This window comes from Branchiostoma floridae, chromosome 9 (genome assembly GCF_000003815.2).
Source record: "Branchiostoma floridae strain S238N-H82 chromosome 9, Bfl_VNyyK, whole genome shotgun sequence".
Lineage (NCBI taxonomy): Eukaryota > Metazoa > Chordata > Leptocardii > Amphioxiformes > Branchiostomatidae > Branchiostoma > Branchiostoma floridae.
The window spans coordinates 22,455,081-22,472,939 of NC_049987.1; the positions used below are offsets into that span (position 1 = coordinate 22,455,081).

The 17,859-nt window shown below is 44.0% G+C and overlaps 1 protein-coding gene across 1 annotated transcript in view; it reads left to right on the plus strand.

The window, feature by feature from the left end:
- Positions 1-1,898: 1,898 nt before the first annotated feature.
- LOC118422321 (hemicentin-2-like) overlaps positions 1,899-17,859 on the plus strand; it is a 42,744-nt gene continuing 26,783 nt past the window's right edge. The window contains exons 1-6 of the mRNA XM_035829839.1: positions 1,899-1,911; positions 2,713-2,884; positions 3,847-3,986; positions 10,407-10,554; positions 10,962-11,077; positions 14,733-14,987. Of these exons, the coding sequence (XP_035685732.1) occupies positions 1,899-1,911; positions 2,713-2,884; positions 3,847-3,986; positions 10,407-10,554; positions 10,962-11,077; positions 14,733-14,987 (844 nt within the window). The remainder of the gene's footprint in view (positions 1,912-2,712; positions 2,885-3,846; positions 3,987-10,406; positions 10,555-10,961; positions 11,078-14,732; positions 14,988-17,859) is intronic.

Sequence of the window (17,859 nt, forward strand, 5' to 3'; positions counted from 1 at the left end):
CGCAACCAGTAATGTATCTCACTTGTTTTTGTTTCGATGCTTATCAGAAATCTTCCTAAGGTCTTCTGACTGAAGTTCCAGTCGGAAGCTCTGAGGAAAATCTCTGAGAGATATAGTACTGGTTGTGCAAAGAAAACTCCAATATCCAAACTATTGCATCAGAAAGAAAAACAGAAAGGTAAATAACCCGCTGTGTTTCCGAATTCATTAAGGAAAGGAAATTACACTATCAGAAACACAGCAACGTCCGATAGTTCACCTTCCTGTCGGGCCAGTTCACTGTCGTACCTGGAGTTTCGGTGCAGTTCATTAGCAGTTCGTTCCCTATTTACACTGAACAGAGGGGAAGATTTCCCCATTAACATTCCCAGCGGCACTCTTATGGCTGAAACAATCGATTCTTCGAATTAATCTCAGTGGCCGGGACGACATAGTTATTATATCCGTCACCGCTAAACGCTCATCACAAAATGGTGAATTTGGCCGGCGCCCAGCTTTTCTAACACGGGTTTCTACTCTTCACTTTACCGGATAGACAGTTGGACTTGATTGCGACGAAAAGTATCAAAATTGCTACCTAAAAGACCTGGAAGTCGACATATGTATTGTGTATGTATTCTAATTATGTACATGTGTATGTGTTGAGGAGAACCTAGCAGAACTGAAAGGAAACTATCTTTAAACGTTTGGCGTTTCTGTTAGTGTAAGTACAGGTGCAGCGACAAAGATTATCAAAATTGCTAGCTGAAAGACAGTTGAAGACCAAATTGTAACCTGGAAGTTAACATATGTATTATGTATGTATTTATGTACATGTGTACGTGTTAAGGAGAATCTAACAACACAGAAAAGAAATCGTTTAAACGTTTGGCGTGTTGTCAGTGTAAGTACAGGTGCAGCTCATCGGCCATTTGTCGTCTCTTTACCCAGAAAGTCAGGGACGCTCCATCAGAATTCCCACCGGCTGCCTGAAGACCATAACAATCAATTTTTCTAATTAATCACCGCGCCCCAGACGACAAAGTTATTATATCCGCCCATCACGCAGCGGAGAACTTGGCCAGGTCCCAGATTTGCCACTCTCTGGGGTCCCTACCGTCCACTTGCCGGGATTGACGGCAACTCTCCGACCATAATAGTTAGACCAGATTGCTTGGAAAATTACCAAGAGACGCAGCCTTACCCCGGTATGATTTGTCTTGGAGTTAAACCGACGCGCGGGATTCATTAAACGGTGTTTATTGTATCCTTGAGGAACAGGTGCGCCCTGAGGAGTCAGCTAGCGACAGATTTCCCCCTCACACGGTTGGCTGAATCCACACGCCGGTAGAAGTCAATGGAAATGACTACATAAAGAATGGTCAATATGGGGTGCCAGCTAGCGACTAGGGCTGGGTACCGGTTCTTCGTATTGGACCGGTCCAGAAAAAACGGACCTGAAAAAAATCGGTGGACCGGATGTTGGACCTATTGGAAAATGACCAGAATATGATTCACACATTTTGGGACTTACATGTCGAAGAAAATAACAAGAGCGAAGTAGAGAAGAGTCTATAGTTATTCCTACCAAGTTTAACAGTCAATCGTACAGAGGCAGTTAGAATTGTATGATTTTAAACGCCAGGGGGAGTCGAATACTTCACCAAACAGAATCCTTTGTAGCGAAACGGACCATTGTTTTGAGTATCGTCCATTCACAAGTATCCACATACTAAATCAGGTTCAGGTCCAGACCTGGACCTGATCGTCTGGGCCTGAACCGGACATGGACCTGAATTTTCTGTACCGGTACCCACCCCTACTAGCGACAGATTCCCCCTTTCACGGATGGATGCAGCCATACGCCGATAGAAGTCAATGGAAATGACTACATAAAGAATGGTCAATATGCAGGCCATATGGCTCTCCACAGTCAGCATATTCTTAAACGTCCGAATCGTTTTTAATTGCGGAGCGCGAATCCCAGATGGGCAATTCGAGTCATAAAGGGTTTAGGTTTAACGCAGGGTTAAAAGAGAAACTGTCGACGTCTTCGTCTCCTGTAGTAAATATAGGTTAATGTTTTGGGACTAGATGACTGAGGTCTTCACAGATGTCGTATTTTAGTGCAACTTTTCATTTGGTTTATTCATTTCAGCTTTGATTTATCTCATTACGTCTATGTAGCTATGCGGACCGTTAAACAAACCCAGCAGCAAATGACCTGGTGTATACACACAAAGCTTTCGGTTTCTGGAATTTAAGCTCCTACACAGACAGCTCTGAATAATGGATCTCTATGTGTCTAGAAACAGCCTTTAGCTGCGGGAGCCAATGCAAAACAATATCATTATTTACTCCACTGCCGTAGTGACCAACGCTCACCTCCCCTTGCCTGTAAAGGTGGTGCCTCACTGCACTTGGGGCACCGGTGTGGCACTGCGGGATTCGAATGATTACTCAACGAATTTCAGAGATAACGAACCAATTTGCATACGTTTTGTGCATTTAATAGTCTTCTACGTCATACTTTTACGTATTACGCAAGATTTAAATTATAAAAATAGCACAACAGTGGCTGGCCCCGGATAAGAAATGTGACGTAGGCCCTATAGCAGACTAAGTCCGGCAAAATACCATTCTTAGCAGACTGGGTTCGGGGCCAAGTGGAGAAGGTGACCAAATATTCTCACCATGGTTACCACATTTAAACATGTCTATTTCCCTTTCCAGTGCCGCCGCCCGTGTCGCCAAAGATTACGGGACCCCTCGCCCCCCGGACCGAAGGGAAGGGCCTGGTCCTGACGTGCCAGTCCCGTGGAGGCCGGCCTCTTCCCAAGCTGGTCTGGTACAACGGCACGACGCGCCAGCCCCCGGTACGGTCTGTCAGCAGGGTGCTGCACAAGTAAGTAGTGTCTTATTGCCCAGTGGCTACGGTCCCAATTGGAAATAAGGGCTAGTCTCCACGCAGACCCTACGGTGCCATAAGATTGTATCAAAGATGGCCAAGGAGTATAGCGGGCCAAAGGGAGTCAAATGGGCACATCGCGGTAGCGTAACACTGCTAGGCCGGCTTCACTCCTCTGCCAACATTTAATACTATCTTATGCTACCGTAGGATCTGCTTGGAGATTAATAAGGGCCCTGTCTAGTGGCAGTCAACGGGCTGTTTTGTGTGTGTGTGTGTGTGTGTGTTGTTGTTGGGGGGGGGGGGGCTCTTCCGGGCTTGATTCGGACTTGGCTCCGTCGGATACCCTGCGGCTCCTAGGATGCATGTGAGCACTGCCCGACCCCTGTTTCATTTTAGGTCGTTAAATTCAGCCCCGGACCCGGTAACAAATAGTCGCCGTGACCTGCCCGTGGGGTACGCCGGAGCAAATTTGTGGCTTCGGAGTCCGGCCGGGGCTACATCTCTTGCGGGAACAATTGAGCCTAAGTAGTGTCTGACCGCCCAGTGATGACTGACCCTGCCTGTGGACCGATAGGACGATTCATAACGTTATAAAAAAATTGTGGTTTACTTGTGAGTTACTTGAAATGGTTGCTATCAAGAGGCGTTGTAAGTCGACGTCCACATTTCTGACGAATCACGTTTCTAAAAGGTCACTTTTCTGAGGAAAACGAACAGAAAATTACCCTGGTACATTAGACCTGATCATCGTAAGAAAGGATAGGTTTTGATGAGGACAAAAGTTGATCATGAAACATTTTTGCAACTTGAACTTGAACTTCAACTTACAACACAGAAAATTGGACTGACTCAAAAGAAGAAGATGCCGTCCAAAAGAGTGGGGCAGTCAAATTGGGTACGTCTAAATTTATTGTTAGTGAGTCAAGTTCAACTCTGACTTATGTGCCTTTCCACAGATCCGAATCGGTGTCTTCCGAACTGGTGCTACCTTTCCTGACGAGGTGGGATAATGGCGCCAACATCAGCTGTGTAGCAGACCAGGGCTTCCCGAAAATAGCGCCGCCCAGAAGCACCTTCAGGCAGATCCACGTGCGATGTGAGTCGCCTTATCTATTTTTTGTTTTTCCTATTTAGTTATTGTTTGTTTGTTTGTGTCGTTGGTTGTTTGGTGGCTGGTTGTTAGCTGGCTGGCTGGCTGGTTGGTTGGTTGGTTGGTTGGCTGGCTGGCTGGCAGCCTATGTTGCACTACGCTTAGCCCTGTCAAGCGTCCCTTTTTTCCAATTCCTCATATTCAGTTCAAATGTCTCTAATAAGAGTCTGGGTAAAAGTCAAAATTCTGCAATGCACTTGGAATTTTGATTTCCATAGATTGTTTTGAGTGTAGCATGTTGTGTCCAAGATATGTCCTGAGCCCTGCGTATTAACTTTGCGTAGTCCCCGTCCAATCTGTTATAGAGTAGACATGTAAGAGTCGTTCTTTGGACCTTGGCCTTCTTCCCAAAAACTTGCTGTAATCCCACAGGATGTAAATGATCAATCGTTAGCCTCCGGGTAGACAGACAATCTGAGCAGTTAGCAGATCCAATCGTCCATTGTCCACATCAGATCCGGACTAATGCAGCCTGACGGGTTGAGAAGTACTTAACCGAGAACATTAAGTAAGATGGATGATGGCGACGATAGGCCATTGTTTGAAGGAGAAAGTTCTTATCGCCCTAATGGTTGCGTAAGGACCTTATCTATGGCCAGGGGCATTCCGCCTGGTATATCACGTCTTAAGAGTTAAATACCTTTAGATTAAGGGTAAATGGCCTGAGAATGCTTTGGTAAGACCTTGTGGTAGTTGAAGTCCTGTCCTAGAAGCTGTGGGGAGTCTCAGTATATTTTAGGCCTACGTCACATTTCCAAACCGGGGCCCGGCCGGAAAGCTTTCGGGAACGAAAAGTAAGATATAAAAGACCCCAAACTACACAAGACGCAAAGAGAATAGTCGTTGTCATTATTTTTGTATATTTTTTCATATACATTTCTATTTCTCATTTCCACAAACAGCCCGGCCGGGCCCCTTTTTGGAATTTGACTTTGGCCTCAATCATATTAGACGTTGTAACATGAAGCGGCACCAAAAGCAAAGAACACACAAATCGTTCGGGTCTATTCCTCAAGAATATAGGCCAAAGGCCTATCAGTATGAGTTCTGTGATATGATGTGCAATGAATATAGATTGAAACACTGGTTATGTAAAGCCTAGTGAACTCACCTTGTGATTTCACAACAGTCGACGTTCTGAGAATTGTAACAAGACGGCACCAATATGAAAGCACATGTTGATCTTCCAGGTCGATCCCTCATGAATACAGGCCCACAGGCGTGTACATGAGCTTTATAATATGACGTGCAATGAATGCGACTGAAACACTGGCTACTTTGAAGTTGATAAAATTTCTTACATGCGACGTTTGAAGTCAAATACACCACATCAAACCAGAAACATACACTTTTAAGTTGATGTTGCAATGTTTGAAATCAAATATACCACATCAAATCACAACATAATGCAAAGGGATACTGCTCTTTGTGAAGCCTCATATCCAGTATTTAGCTGACTACAGCAAGTTTGTACTTGTAATTTCCGAAAAGTGGGAGATGACTTTCTAAATCCAAAGTGACCAATCTGTAACGACCACACGTTATTTCAAACGCTAAGCAAGAATCAAAGTAAAACGTAATGTAAAGGGATGCTGCTCTTTGTGAATCATCATACCCAGTATTGAGCTGACGTCTGCAACTTTGTACTTGTAATTTTCGAAAAGTGGAAGATGACTTTCCAAATCCAAAGTGACCAATCTGTAACGACCACACGTTATTTCAAACGCCAAGCAAGAATCAAAGTAGATACGTGTCCAAAAGTGAAATACCATCCATAGATCAATTATCGTGCTGTAGTGACGCCATTCATCATTTCATATAGGCAATATCCTAGGAGGGTATTTTCCCCCAGCGAACGTGTCATACATACGACTTGTTTATCACATCCGTACAGTCCCATACCCCGACCTAGATGTTGGGCCCAATTGATGATGAATGACACATAGTACTTAGAAGATGGATTTATCAAATACCAGAGTTGTTCCCAGAAAGTAGTCAGATCAACATGCCCACAAAACTGTCCAGATGTGTCTTGCAATGACAATTTAGCACATTGTTCCAGTTAGTCCTCTTAACTTTGAGTTCCAGATGAAGTTCGATCCAATGCTGTGCACTTAAGGCCCACATCCGATTGCCAGATATGCGCAGTATGAACGTTTGCGGCATCTCCACGCCCTTCATTCTCAGCTTCGTCCGTAAAAAAATCAATGTTTCTCTGTTAGTTGTGATATTTGATGGTGCGGCAACCTGCGAGGCAGATACTATTCGTAGATACACATCTGCGGGCATTGTTCTCTTAGCCTAGAATAAGGACCTGCTACAGCAACATCCATTGTTTCTTATCTTATCTGAAAAGTGATCGCATCACTTTCACAAAAGCAATCGCATTATCACTGCTGCTTCTTCGTGCGTCAAACTGTGAAATGGCAAACGGGTAGAAATCATAGATAGATATCGGTAAGTGTTGTTTGTAGGCGCATGATTCACCTAAAAACTCCAAAACTTTTGACTGGTGATCTTGTCTCGCCAAGGAGCTTTGGTCTGACGAATATCCTCAGGGAATACATTGGAACTAGAGCTATGCTGTATTGTAGAACTGCAGCCTCCAAGCGAAACCTGAACCAAAATAACCCTTTTTATGTCTCTGTGTCCTAACCATAAGCCTTTCCTGACAGTATCAGTGTGCATCTCTCTATATATCTGTGTATATTTGCATGGAAGTGTGGATCGCAGCTTAAGCACATCTCCACACCCGTTGCTCATTGTCAGATCCGTATCAGGAGCCCCTGAAGCCGTTGCACTCCTGCCGCCCAGAATGATTGCGGCGCGAAAACGCACATACATCACCGCAAAGTGGCGATGGGTCTTCCCTGTGTAATGTTTAGTGAGGTGCGAAATTTGTTGTCTCGCGGTAAAATGGCAGCAACAAACGACCGCCATCAATTTTACTACGTGTGACTTTTAGATGTGTCGTAAGCATCCTTGAGGCCCCGCAAATGGTACTTGTCAATATCGTGGAAATGGATGTCCCATGGTCGTACTACGGAATCCGCCATTATAACGCATAACCGCATACCTGGTATTGACATTTGGTGGAGAGATGGGCTGTGCGTACGACGTGCTTAAGACTTCTCTGCAAAGGTTTAGGATGGCACAACGTAAAGTATTAGGCTATGTGGTGCGGAATGGTATATACATTTAATTTTAAGGTATGTGAATGCATATATCATAAAGTAGAGTTAAGTTTGTGCAACTTCAACAGGCTCTTGAGAGATTTACCTGAAAGTTTCACTGTGTTGGTAGACGCCATTCTCATCTAGGTGGAAATGTTATATGCCAAAAGTAGACGTACTATTTTTCTTTTCTTTTTCACTTTAGTGCCCACGATCATTATGTTTATCATTATGGCACGGCCTTTATTTAACGTCATATCCTAGGAACGTCCTATCCGAAGCTAGGTACTCATTTCCACCTGAGTGAACTAGGGAAAGTCGTGCAAAGTGCCTTTTCTAATGGCACAAAATTGGTGAGACGGCAGGATTCGAACCTAGGACCTCTTGGGCCCGAGCCCATCACGCTGCCGATTACGCCACGCGATTTGACGATCTTACTCCAATAACGTGACGCCACAGAAGCAGTGGATTGCTCATTTCTTGACAGAGACTGGACTTGATAAGTCAAAAATTTAGGTCAGTCCAATTTTTATGCTCCACTCTGATCCAGAAGCTCACGATGCGCTTATCCGCATTACTAAATGTTATCGTCATTCAAACGACAAGGCCCCGCAAACTTCATTTCATGGATGATATCCTCTGGGGACCCCATGTGATGCCAGAGTGCCGAAACAATTACCCGATATTCTGATAGTACATATTAGGACAGGCGTGCTCACCTTTTCTTCAACTTTCATGACGATTAAACACATCTTGTGTCGGGGTAACACTCAGGGTGTTTGGTCCAGAGGTCATTGGTTCGAATCCTCTGACATGCCACCGATGTTGTGCATCTCCTCACTCCACTCAGGTGACTTCCGTTAGGAAGTAAAACGCAGCAGAAGAATAGAGATGGACTCCTCCTCCCTACACACCACCCCAGACACAGCGGATAGCAACCCACTGCCCATCCGGCCTAAAAAATGGCAATGGGACTACCTTTACCGTTATTCCTTTTTTACAACAAATCTGCTGGTTATCAATACTTTTGCAATGGCTTAAGACGTTCTAAGACGTATCAGTTAAAAGGAGCGTTTAGGTGGGCAACAAAGTCATTTTGAAAACCAACCTTTCCTAAGGCCACAGTCATTTTTCGTCAATGTTCATCAGTTTCAGTAAGCTGAAAAATTATCAAAAGCTCTCAGCGAAGCTTTCAAAAGTCACGCTCGCACGGGTTTTAGGGCGCAACAGGGTACAATTTTAATCTATATATACAGATCAGTACATCCCTACACGGATAAAACCCGCTGCAGCTAGTGAGAACGAAGGATGGCAGCAGTCACACGTCAGTGGTCAAACAAAATGGCGGCTGTTTTACCGCTCACAGCTGCGTGTGGCTGATAGGTCCGCAACGCTCCCCTCGCGCCTGTAAAACCAAACAAATATCGCTCCATGTCTCCTGACCTTCACCATAATTGGGCACCACGGGGAGGTTCTCACTCGCGTGTGCTCCTTTAATCACCGTTCTATGTCGCCGTGACCTTCAATAAGCACCGCCGAGCTGAAGGTCAAGTGTCCCTCGCCTCGCTACACGCCATCCCTCCCGAGACCCGGCCCGGTCGTGCGTTCCTGCCTGCTGGAGTTTGATAAGTTTGTGGAAAGGCTGTCGTACAAGAAGGTCAGGTAATAACCACGTCAGTCCTCGGCGTACCTACGCACTTTCCGCCGATAAATCTGCCTATAAAGGACGGCTTTTGGACGTTGGCCCAGGTCAGCTTTCAGCCAATAAGAACACTCATCTATCGCTCACGTCATTTCACTTTTAGCCAATCAGAAGTCCGCTAAATGTCGTTTGTTCTAAAGGACAGCTTTTGAACCTTGGCTCATGCCGGCTTTCAGCCAATAAGAACAGGCATCTATCGTCACGTCATTTCACTTTTAGCCAAGCATAGGTCCGCAAAATGTCGTTTGGTACAAAGGTCAGCTTTTGGACGTTGTCCCAGGCCGGGTTTCAGCCAATAAGAACAGGCATCTCTCGTTCACGTCATTTCACTTTTAGCCAATCAGAGGTCCGCAAAATGTCGTTTGGTACAAAGGTCAGCTTTTGGACGTTGGCTCAGGTTTCATGTTTCCCTGGTTTCAGCCAGTCTAAGAACCGATTTCTCGTTTACAATTTTTCACTTTAAGCCAATCAGAAATCCCCCAAATGTCGTCTGTATTACTTGACGTCACTGAGTTCCTACGACCTCAACGAGGTAAAGTGTAGCTTGGTGAATCATTTGTGAAGTTCCCGCTGATTGGCTAAATACTAGGTCAAGTCAAACATGGCAATCCCATCAAAAATTTCAAACGCCAACTGATTGGTTGGAAACTAGGTCGCGTCGTATAAGGTATCAACAGCAACGTCCCAAAAGTTGCCCTTGTGGGCTGGGCCATCATAGGTAACTGCAGTGTACGGCAGAATCCAATGTTTTTTCAAGTAGGTAAAAGATAAGGAAAAACCTTATCCAGAGGATACAGCAGGGCTTTGATGGGATTTTAATGTCTTTCGTTGACTCCTACCCACGCACAACACTGATACCTTACAGACGGTTAACGCACCCAAACGGCCATGACTTTCAACCAGCAGGAGGGAACTTGGCAGAGTCACATATGGTAGCAAATGATGTTGTGGTGTAACGGATCCTTCTGTCTCTACGGGCTACTTACTTCAGTTGGGTGAAGGCCAGTTCTGACTTTCATTTGCTACGACGTTTTACTTTTTTGTTTTACGTATATTGTCCTTAGTGTCTATAGTGTCCTTGATCTTACTGTAGAATCCAGAGGTTCGAAATTTCTGAAAACGTATTTATCTGCCTGTCTGTCTGCTTGTTTTTGTTTGTTTGTTTTTCGTCTCTGTGAGGGATCAAGTTTGTTCCCGCTGGCCCTGGTCCAATTCTGTTCCTGGACTAAGTGGTAACCAGAGACTGGCACTGGCAAGATAAGAGACTTGGGATGGAGTATATCCAAAAGCAAAGAACCCGAAGAGTGTGGTGTGTCCGAGAGTGGAGCACGTAATGTGAAACTAACATGATAGTATTATGTTTTGTCACAAAAAGTTTACAAACACAGGATTAATACCTTACTGTGGAATATGGTTTTAGAGTTCTTGGGTTGTTTTATAATCTAAATCATAAGAATCCATTTCTGATAAATAATTCTATATGTTTTGTAGACGCCCCTGTTGTGAGTGTGCCCGAGCCGGTAGTGCAGGCGGTAGAGGGCGCACCTGTCAACATGACGTGTGATGTGGACAGCAACCCCGCGGCTGAAGTCCTGTGGAGGAAGTTCGGAGGATCTCTCCCTGAAGGTGCACAACAAAGGTAAACCTCAAGGTGGTTAGAAGTAACATCTGGTCAGTTTGAGTACAAGAGTGTGACCACTCTACGTTTGGTAAGCCAAGGAAGCTGATTGCTGTTAGACGTATGGTTGGATTTCTTATGTTGATGATGCTTTTCTCTACATCTCAATAGGTCAAATGTTGTTGGAATCTTATAATCAATGGAGGAGGAAATGATGTGCCTCTGTCATGATGTAGATGGCAAAAGAAGTCAGCGTTAAGTTTCGTCATCTATAACCATATTCTTAAATATATGGGTTTACGACTTTGGCCTCTCCACACTAGCCATAGCGGGATCTAATCTGTATTTGAATGTTTTTCTTCAATCACATTTTCAAGCGGGACATTTATCATTCCTATCATTTGATATTCGGACTCTCCTTACTCCAGAGGACCAGTCCTGACCATACCGAAGGTGACCAGACCTGATGCTGGGATCTTCCAGTGTCGGGCCGACAACGACGTCAAACCAGCGGGCTTCGGGACAACCACGCTAGAAGTGCTGTGTGAGTTCTTTGTTTGTTTGTTTGTTTGTTTGTGTTGTATTCCAGGGAAGCTATGTGGTATAGCACGTCAGGTTTGTACCTGGTTTGTACTGAAGAGGACTTGTATCTGCATATCCAGGCAGATGTGATTGACCCACCCACACCGGCAAGGATCGCTTCTCTTTTCTATGGGTGTGGTGGGTTCTTTAACGTGCTCTTGGTGTGGCTGTCCCCAAACACGAGACCTCCATTTAACGTCCTATCGGAGGGACGGCTCTAACCGAAGCTAGGTACTCAATTGCACCTGAGTGAAGTGAGGAAATTTGTGCAAGTTGCCTCTCTTACTTGCAACAAGTCGGAGCAAATCACGAGACTTGGATTCAGGACCTCTCGGCTTTGGTCCAAATACCTTTACCGTTATGCCACGTGACGCCAAAAAGGTTTTGACAAGACCTCAAAATGGTTAAACATTTGGCCCCTTGCAAAATTTTATGGTGATTCCGCTGAAATTCCTATTTTCATATCTCGGGTTCTAGCAAAGCTATGATATCTATTTTGCGTGGTGGATAGCTCTTAGAATGGAGAAAAGATCGTAAAGGTTTGACGGCTTTGCGGGGTTTTTTTAAACTGCAGGAGTTAATTTGTGTCAAACTTTGAAAGAGCCAACTAAAGTAGGGATTGATGGATCGTCATGTATCCCAGTATGTAGATAGCTTGAGTAATGCCTATCGTGCTTTATGTACTACACCATAGGAAGCTGTATATCTTGAGCTCACTCCGGATAATGGTGGATCTACATATCAGATCTCGGAAGGTCTTATCAGTGTAAAGTACCGCTTGAATCATGGTTCACATCAGCACGTGGGAAAGCCGTATATCTTCCGTAGCAATCACAAATCCGGCTTCTTTTTCAATGTGGGTATCTGGGGTCGCAAATCAGTTGAAAGTACACCGTTAGTTGATGTTGTGGCTGTGAATTTGTGATGAAATCGAACAACTTGAGTTTGTAGAAGAAATAACTAGGCTGCCTACGTCTATGAGATATTTCATATGGATTACGTTTATCAGTCATCTGTGAATTATAATCTTGGCATATGTCAGAAGATGTGCATCTTTATGGAATAGACTTCCTTGGAATTGCTCTTCGTATGAGTTTATAATCTAACTTTTAAAGATTAAGGTGAACGGTTATTATTTTCCAATCAATGTAACCGAAAATATCTCAAAGCTAAGTTTTATTTAGATCTGAAATGAATATAAAATGTATCGTCTATCTATAGTGTTAACCTTCAAACACCAGTTCTTTTTTTCCACCCATTGTATAGATCAACTCTAGACGTCCTCAAACTTTAAAGGGTAACTATAGTTCATATCCAGACCCTGGGGGAACCTTGTAAAATTACATTTACTATATTTAGAGCAAATAATGACACTTTCTCATGCATGAATCTCTCCCTGTCGTAATCAGCATGAAATACTCGGTGAGTTACGGTTCAGATCAACTCCCGGCATCGCCGTATATCTCGCGTTCACCCGGCAATGCTTCTCCCTGCCATCGCATCTCTAACGCTGTTAATCAGTTTGGCGTGTTGTGCGAGATAGAGTCGTAACGCTGGGATGAAGCACGGATAAATGCAGGCTTTTCCCCTCAGCAATTTGTCATCTCTGCTGGCATGTATGTAATCACGTCATCGTGGTCGGCTACCATTGATGAATCGACTGGTTGAGAAATAGCGGGGCTCAGCAGCGGGATTATTTAATACTCCAGCCCGTATTACTCTCCTCGCCGCTCACCCGTTTCCTCATAACTGGCCCGAAAACTCGATAACGCTTATTCCCGGCGGTTATCAGCCGTGCCATCGATCAAACAGGCTTCCAGCAGGATTTGTGCACAACTGCACTAGCAGGGGTTACAGTTCTGCTGGATAACCTTAAGCCGAACGTTCTGCGTTTTAGGGTTCTAAATCTTTTTACAGGGGTTACAAGTACACTCTTACTTCGACAACGATAGGTAGGAGGTCCTGTACGTGTTAAGGGCACGGTCAAACAGGCTTCCAGCAGGATTTGCATACCACTACACTGGCCGGGGTTACAGTTCTGCTGGATAACCTTAAGCCGAACGTTCTGCGTTTAAGGGTTCTAAATCTTCAAACAGGGTTAACAATTACTCTCTTTTGAAGAAGACAATAAGAAGGAGGTCCAGTATTTAAGTAGGAGCACAAAAGGTTTCCAGCAGGATTTGAACACCACTACACTAGCAGGGGTTACAGTTCTGCTGGATAACCTTAAGCCGAACGTTCTGCGTCTAAAGATTCTAAATCTTCTAACAGGGGCGACAAGTACGCTCTTGCGAAGAAGACAATGAGTATAGGAGGTCCAGTATTTAAGTAGGAGCACAAAAGGCTTCCAGCAGGATTTGAACACCACTACAGTAGCAAGGGTTACAGTTCTGCTGGATAACCTTAAGCCGAACGTTTTGCGTTTTAGAGTTCTAAATCTTTTTACAGGGGTTACAACTACACTGTTTCTTTGGTGACGATGGGTAGGAGGTCCTGTCCGTGTTAAGGGCACGGTCAAACAGGCTTCCGACAGGATTTGCACAACACTATAAGGGGTTACACTTCTGCTGGATAATCTTAAGCCGAACGTTCTACGTTGAAGGGTTCTAAATCTTTTTACATGGCTTGTAACTACACTCTTACTTCGACAACGATGGGTAGGAGGTCATGTGCGTGTTAAGGGCACGGCAAAACAGGCTTCCAGCAGGATTTGAACACCACTACACTGGCCGGGGTTACAGTTCTGCTGGATAACCTTAAGCCGAACGTTCTGCGTTTAAGGGTTCTAAATCTTTTTACTGGGGTTACAAGTACGCTCTTTCGAAGACGATGGGTAGGAGGTCCAGTTTTTAAGAAAGAGCACAAAAGGCTTCCAGCAGGATTTGCGCACCACTACACTAGCAGGGGTTACAGTTCTGCTGGATAAACGTAAGCCGAACGTTCTGCGTTTAAGGGTTCTAAATCTTCTAAGAGGGGTGACAAGTACGCTCTTTCTTCGGTAAAGATAAGTATGAGTTTTGTCTTTAAACAGAAGTACACCTTGAACATGTTATAGAAGCTAATAACATGGGCAAGCCCCTGTTTGCGATGGCGTTACCCTAGAGGATGTGAAATCACATGCTGCCCTGTTGTGGTATCCTTTGGCTAGTTGCAAAGTCGCATGTTGGTCGAACTAATAAAATGAAACGATTAATTCCTGTCATTATCAGGCGCCCCATCAATCTAGCAACGTATTGATCTTTTTTAACGGGATTGCTAAAAGCAAAGTCATCAGACCACCTAAAGTCAATGACCTTAAAGTTGGAAATAACTGTACAAGGAGATAGCGGTAAACATTTGTTTTGAAGGCTGATAAGTTATAGACAGGAGAAAAACAGTTGTCATTGATTGCGAGAGTTCCATATATTGGCAGTCCGGGGAAAGAAAGTGTAGTTGTAGAAGGACTTTGAGATTAATGGTCTTTTAATTTTGGCATTTTTAAAATCTTTTTATTATGAACTTTTCACAAATTTTCTGATATCTAAAAGCAAGCTTTACAATGTTTGACGCATCAATCCGAAGTTGTCGGTCGGTCAAACACTGATCTACCTTTGTGTTTGATTCCCGACCGTTCACAGATGCTCCGTCCATCAAGCCTAGTTTCGAGCCCGAGGTGAGCGTGCTGTACGGCCAGGAGGTGTTCCGGCAGGACTGCACGGCGGAGGGGAAGCCCCGGCCCCGTGTGCGCTGGCTCAGGCACGACACGCACCGCCTGTACGATAACCCGCTCACGCTGGCGCCCGTCACCTACCAGGCCGAGGGGCGCTACGTCTGCGTCGCCTCTAGCGTCGGGTTTCCGGACGCCAACAGGGAGACGTCAATCAACGTCATAGGTAGGTACTTCATTTGTCAACGTCAAAAGTACGCTTTAGCTGTCAACTTAAAAAGTAAGCTTTATCTTTTAGCGTCATAATTACGTTTTATCTGTCAACGTCATAAATACGCTTTGTCTGCTGACGTTGTAAGTACGCTTTATCTTTCAGCGTCATAAGTAAGTTTTATCTGTAAAAGTCATAGGTACGTTTTATCTGTCAACTCCATAGGTAGGCACTTCATTTACCAACGTCATAAGTATGCTTTATCCTGTGACGTCATAAGTACGTTTTATTGTCAACGTCTAGACAGGTGTTTCATTAAATGACGTCATTAGTACGCTTTAACTTGTAGCGTCATAACTACGTTTTATCTGTCAAAGTCATAGGCAGTAGATTTCTACATCAACGTCTTAAATACGGTTTATCCGTCGGCGTCATTAAGTACTCCACTTTATCTGTAAACGTCATAGGTAGTCCCTTCAGTTATTAACGTACAGCGGGTATATGGGAGCGGTCACATGAGTGCGTATTTTCAAGTCAGTATGAGTTTTGACGTTATTTTGGCTTAGGTAAAGTTTGGGATCAAAGACGTTTTACTTTGTGTTCAATATCCAAGGCTGCGCAACAACTGGGTCAAAGTTAAAGAAACTCTTTTTTTCTCACTTTACCTATTAGTAAGCAGCAAAATGTCAATACAGAACTCATGAGAACTTGATATACGCACAAATGTGACAGCCCCTCAACTCCATAAGGTCCCTTTATCTGCCAACGTCACAGGTGTGATTCACCTGCCAATGTGATAGGTATGTCTCATCTGTCAAAGTCATTCATGTAGCGTTAGATACACATCTCATGCCTATCGTCATAGGCCCTTATCCATAGATGTCTTACTTGAAAAAAATGAAGACAAAAGCACTTTGCACGAACAAGTGTGAAATATCTATTCTGTTTATAAGAGTGAGGATTTTGGATTTCTAACCAGGCATCAGAAAAATGTCAATACGGAACTCATGAGGACTTGGTATACATACGCACAATTGTGACAGTCCCTTAACTCTATATGGACTCTGTATCTGCCAACGTCGTGATTCACCTGTCAATGTGATGGGTACGTCTCATCCGTCACCGTCATTCATGTGGTGTCAGATACACACCTCATGACTATCGTCATAGGCCCTTACATGCACATGTTTTTCTTTCTTTCTTTTTTTTTTAATGAAGACAAAAACACTTTGAACAAACAAGTGTGAAATCTCTATTCTGTTTCTAAGTGTGAGGAGTTTGGATTTCTAACCAGGCATCAGAAAAATGTCAAGACGGAACGCATGAGAACTTGATATACGCACAATTGTGACAGCCCCTCAACTCCATAAGGTCCCTTTATCTGCCAACGTCACAGGTGTGATTCGCCTGCCAATGTGATAGGTATGTCTCATCTGTCAAAGTCATTCATGTAGCGTTAGATAGACATCTCATGACTATCGTCACAGGCCCTTATCCATAGATGTCTTACTTGAAAAAAATGAAGACAAAAGCACTTTGCACGAACAAGTGTGAAATATCTATTCTGTTTCTAAGAGTGAGAATTTTGGATCTATCACCAGGCATCAGAACAATGTCAAGACGGAACTCATGAGGACTTGATATACGCATAATTGTGACAGCCCCTTGATTTCATAAGGTCTCTTTATCTGCCAACGTCACCGACATGATTCGCCTGTCAATGTGATTTGTAAAACTCATCTATCATCTTCATGTAGCGTCAGATACATATCTCATGACGATCGTCATATGCCCTTATCCATAGATGTCTTACATGCACACGTCGTGTCTTATCAAAATAATGGTTGTGCTTCGTCCATCAATGCGATATGCATTTAGCCGTACTTCTGAATTTAACTGACACAGCACAATGTAATGCAACGGGATCGTCTGTTCATCTATCTTCGTATATACGCAATTTTCAAGATTCATGATTCAATATGGATTTTATTGGCTATTAGGCAGTTGAGAACAACTGAAATCAAAAGCCAATTTACAGACACATAACCAAAGCTTAATGTCGACATTCGACACAGATAGTAATAATAGGTTTATTGAAAATTCTTGCCATAGGGCTAATTGCAAGTGACAAAACATGGCAGACAAATAATGGTTAACAGTGTAGTAAGCGATAACATAGAAATATAATAGAAGAGGACCGCATAAAACAAATCCTTTTATTGTTCTCTAAGGGTAGTTTAGGAAGCCAGGAGACTGTTGATGTATTACTCCAATGGGACGGCACAAAAACTAAGTTTTTCCTTGGCCTTTCCAACAGTCAGAACTTCTGTAAGCCCCTAAGTGGGACATTCTGTTTAAAAAAGGGTTCCCAAATCCCCGCGTTCCCGCCAGGCTCGGCGATAGTAATGACAGGGGTAACCTCCTGTACCGTCTGAGCGATTGGTTCTCCAATGTGGGGATCTGCCATCTGCGAGCTCATGCATCAAGTGTTCCCACAATACCGCCACCCCACCAATCAAGCAGTCTGAAGAAGTGACGGGAAGTTCAATGTTATGATCAGGTCCAAAGCGTAATGTACGTTCTAAACTTGATATGAGATCAGAAACGCTTGCATATGCGCGCAATTGAAATGGAATCATTGCCGACCGAATATCAATTGCAATATGGATGGGAGCAAGATCAGAATGCTCCAATTTTTCACAGCAGGTCACTGTGACCTCCTAAAATCTTTCAACAACGCAAACGTGCTGCAGGATAAAAGCCGGTGGAAGGAGAGGAATGGGGTCCACCTTCTACTAATACCATGCCCTAGACACAGTGGATAACAACGGTAACCCACAGCCTTAAGGCATCAAAAGTAGCCTGGTATCAAGCCGTATTATAGCTC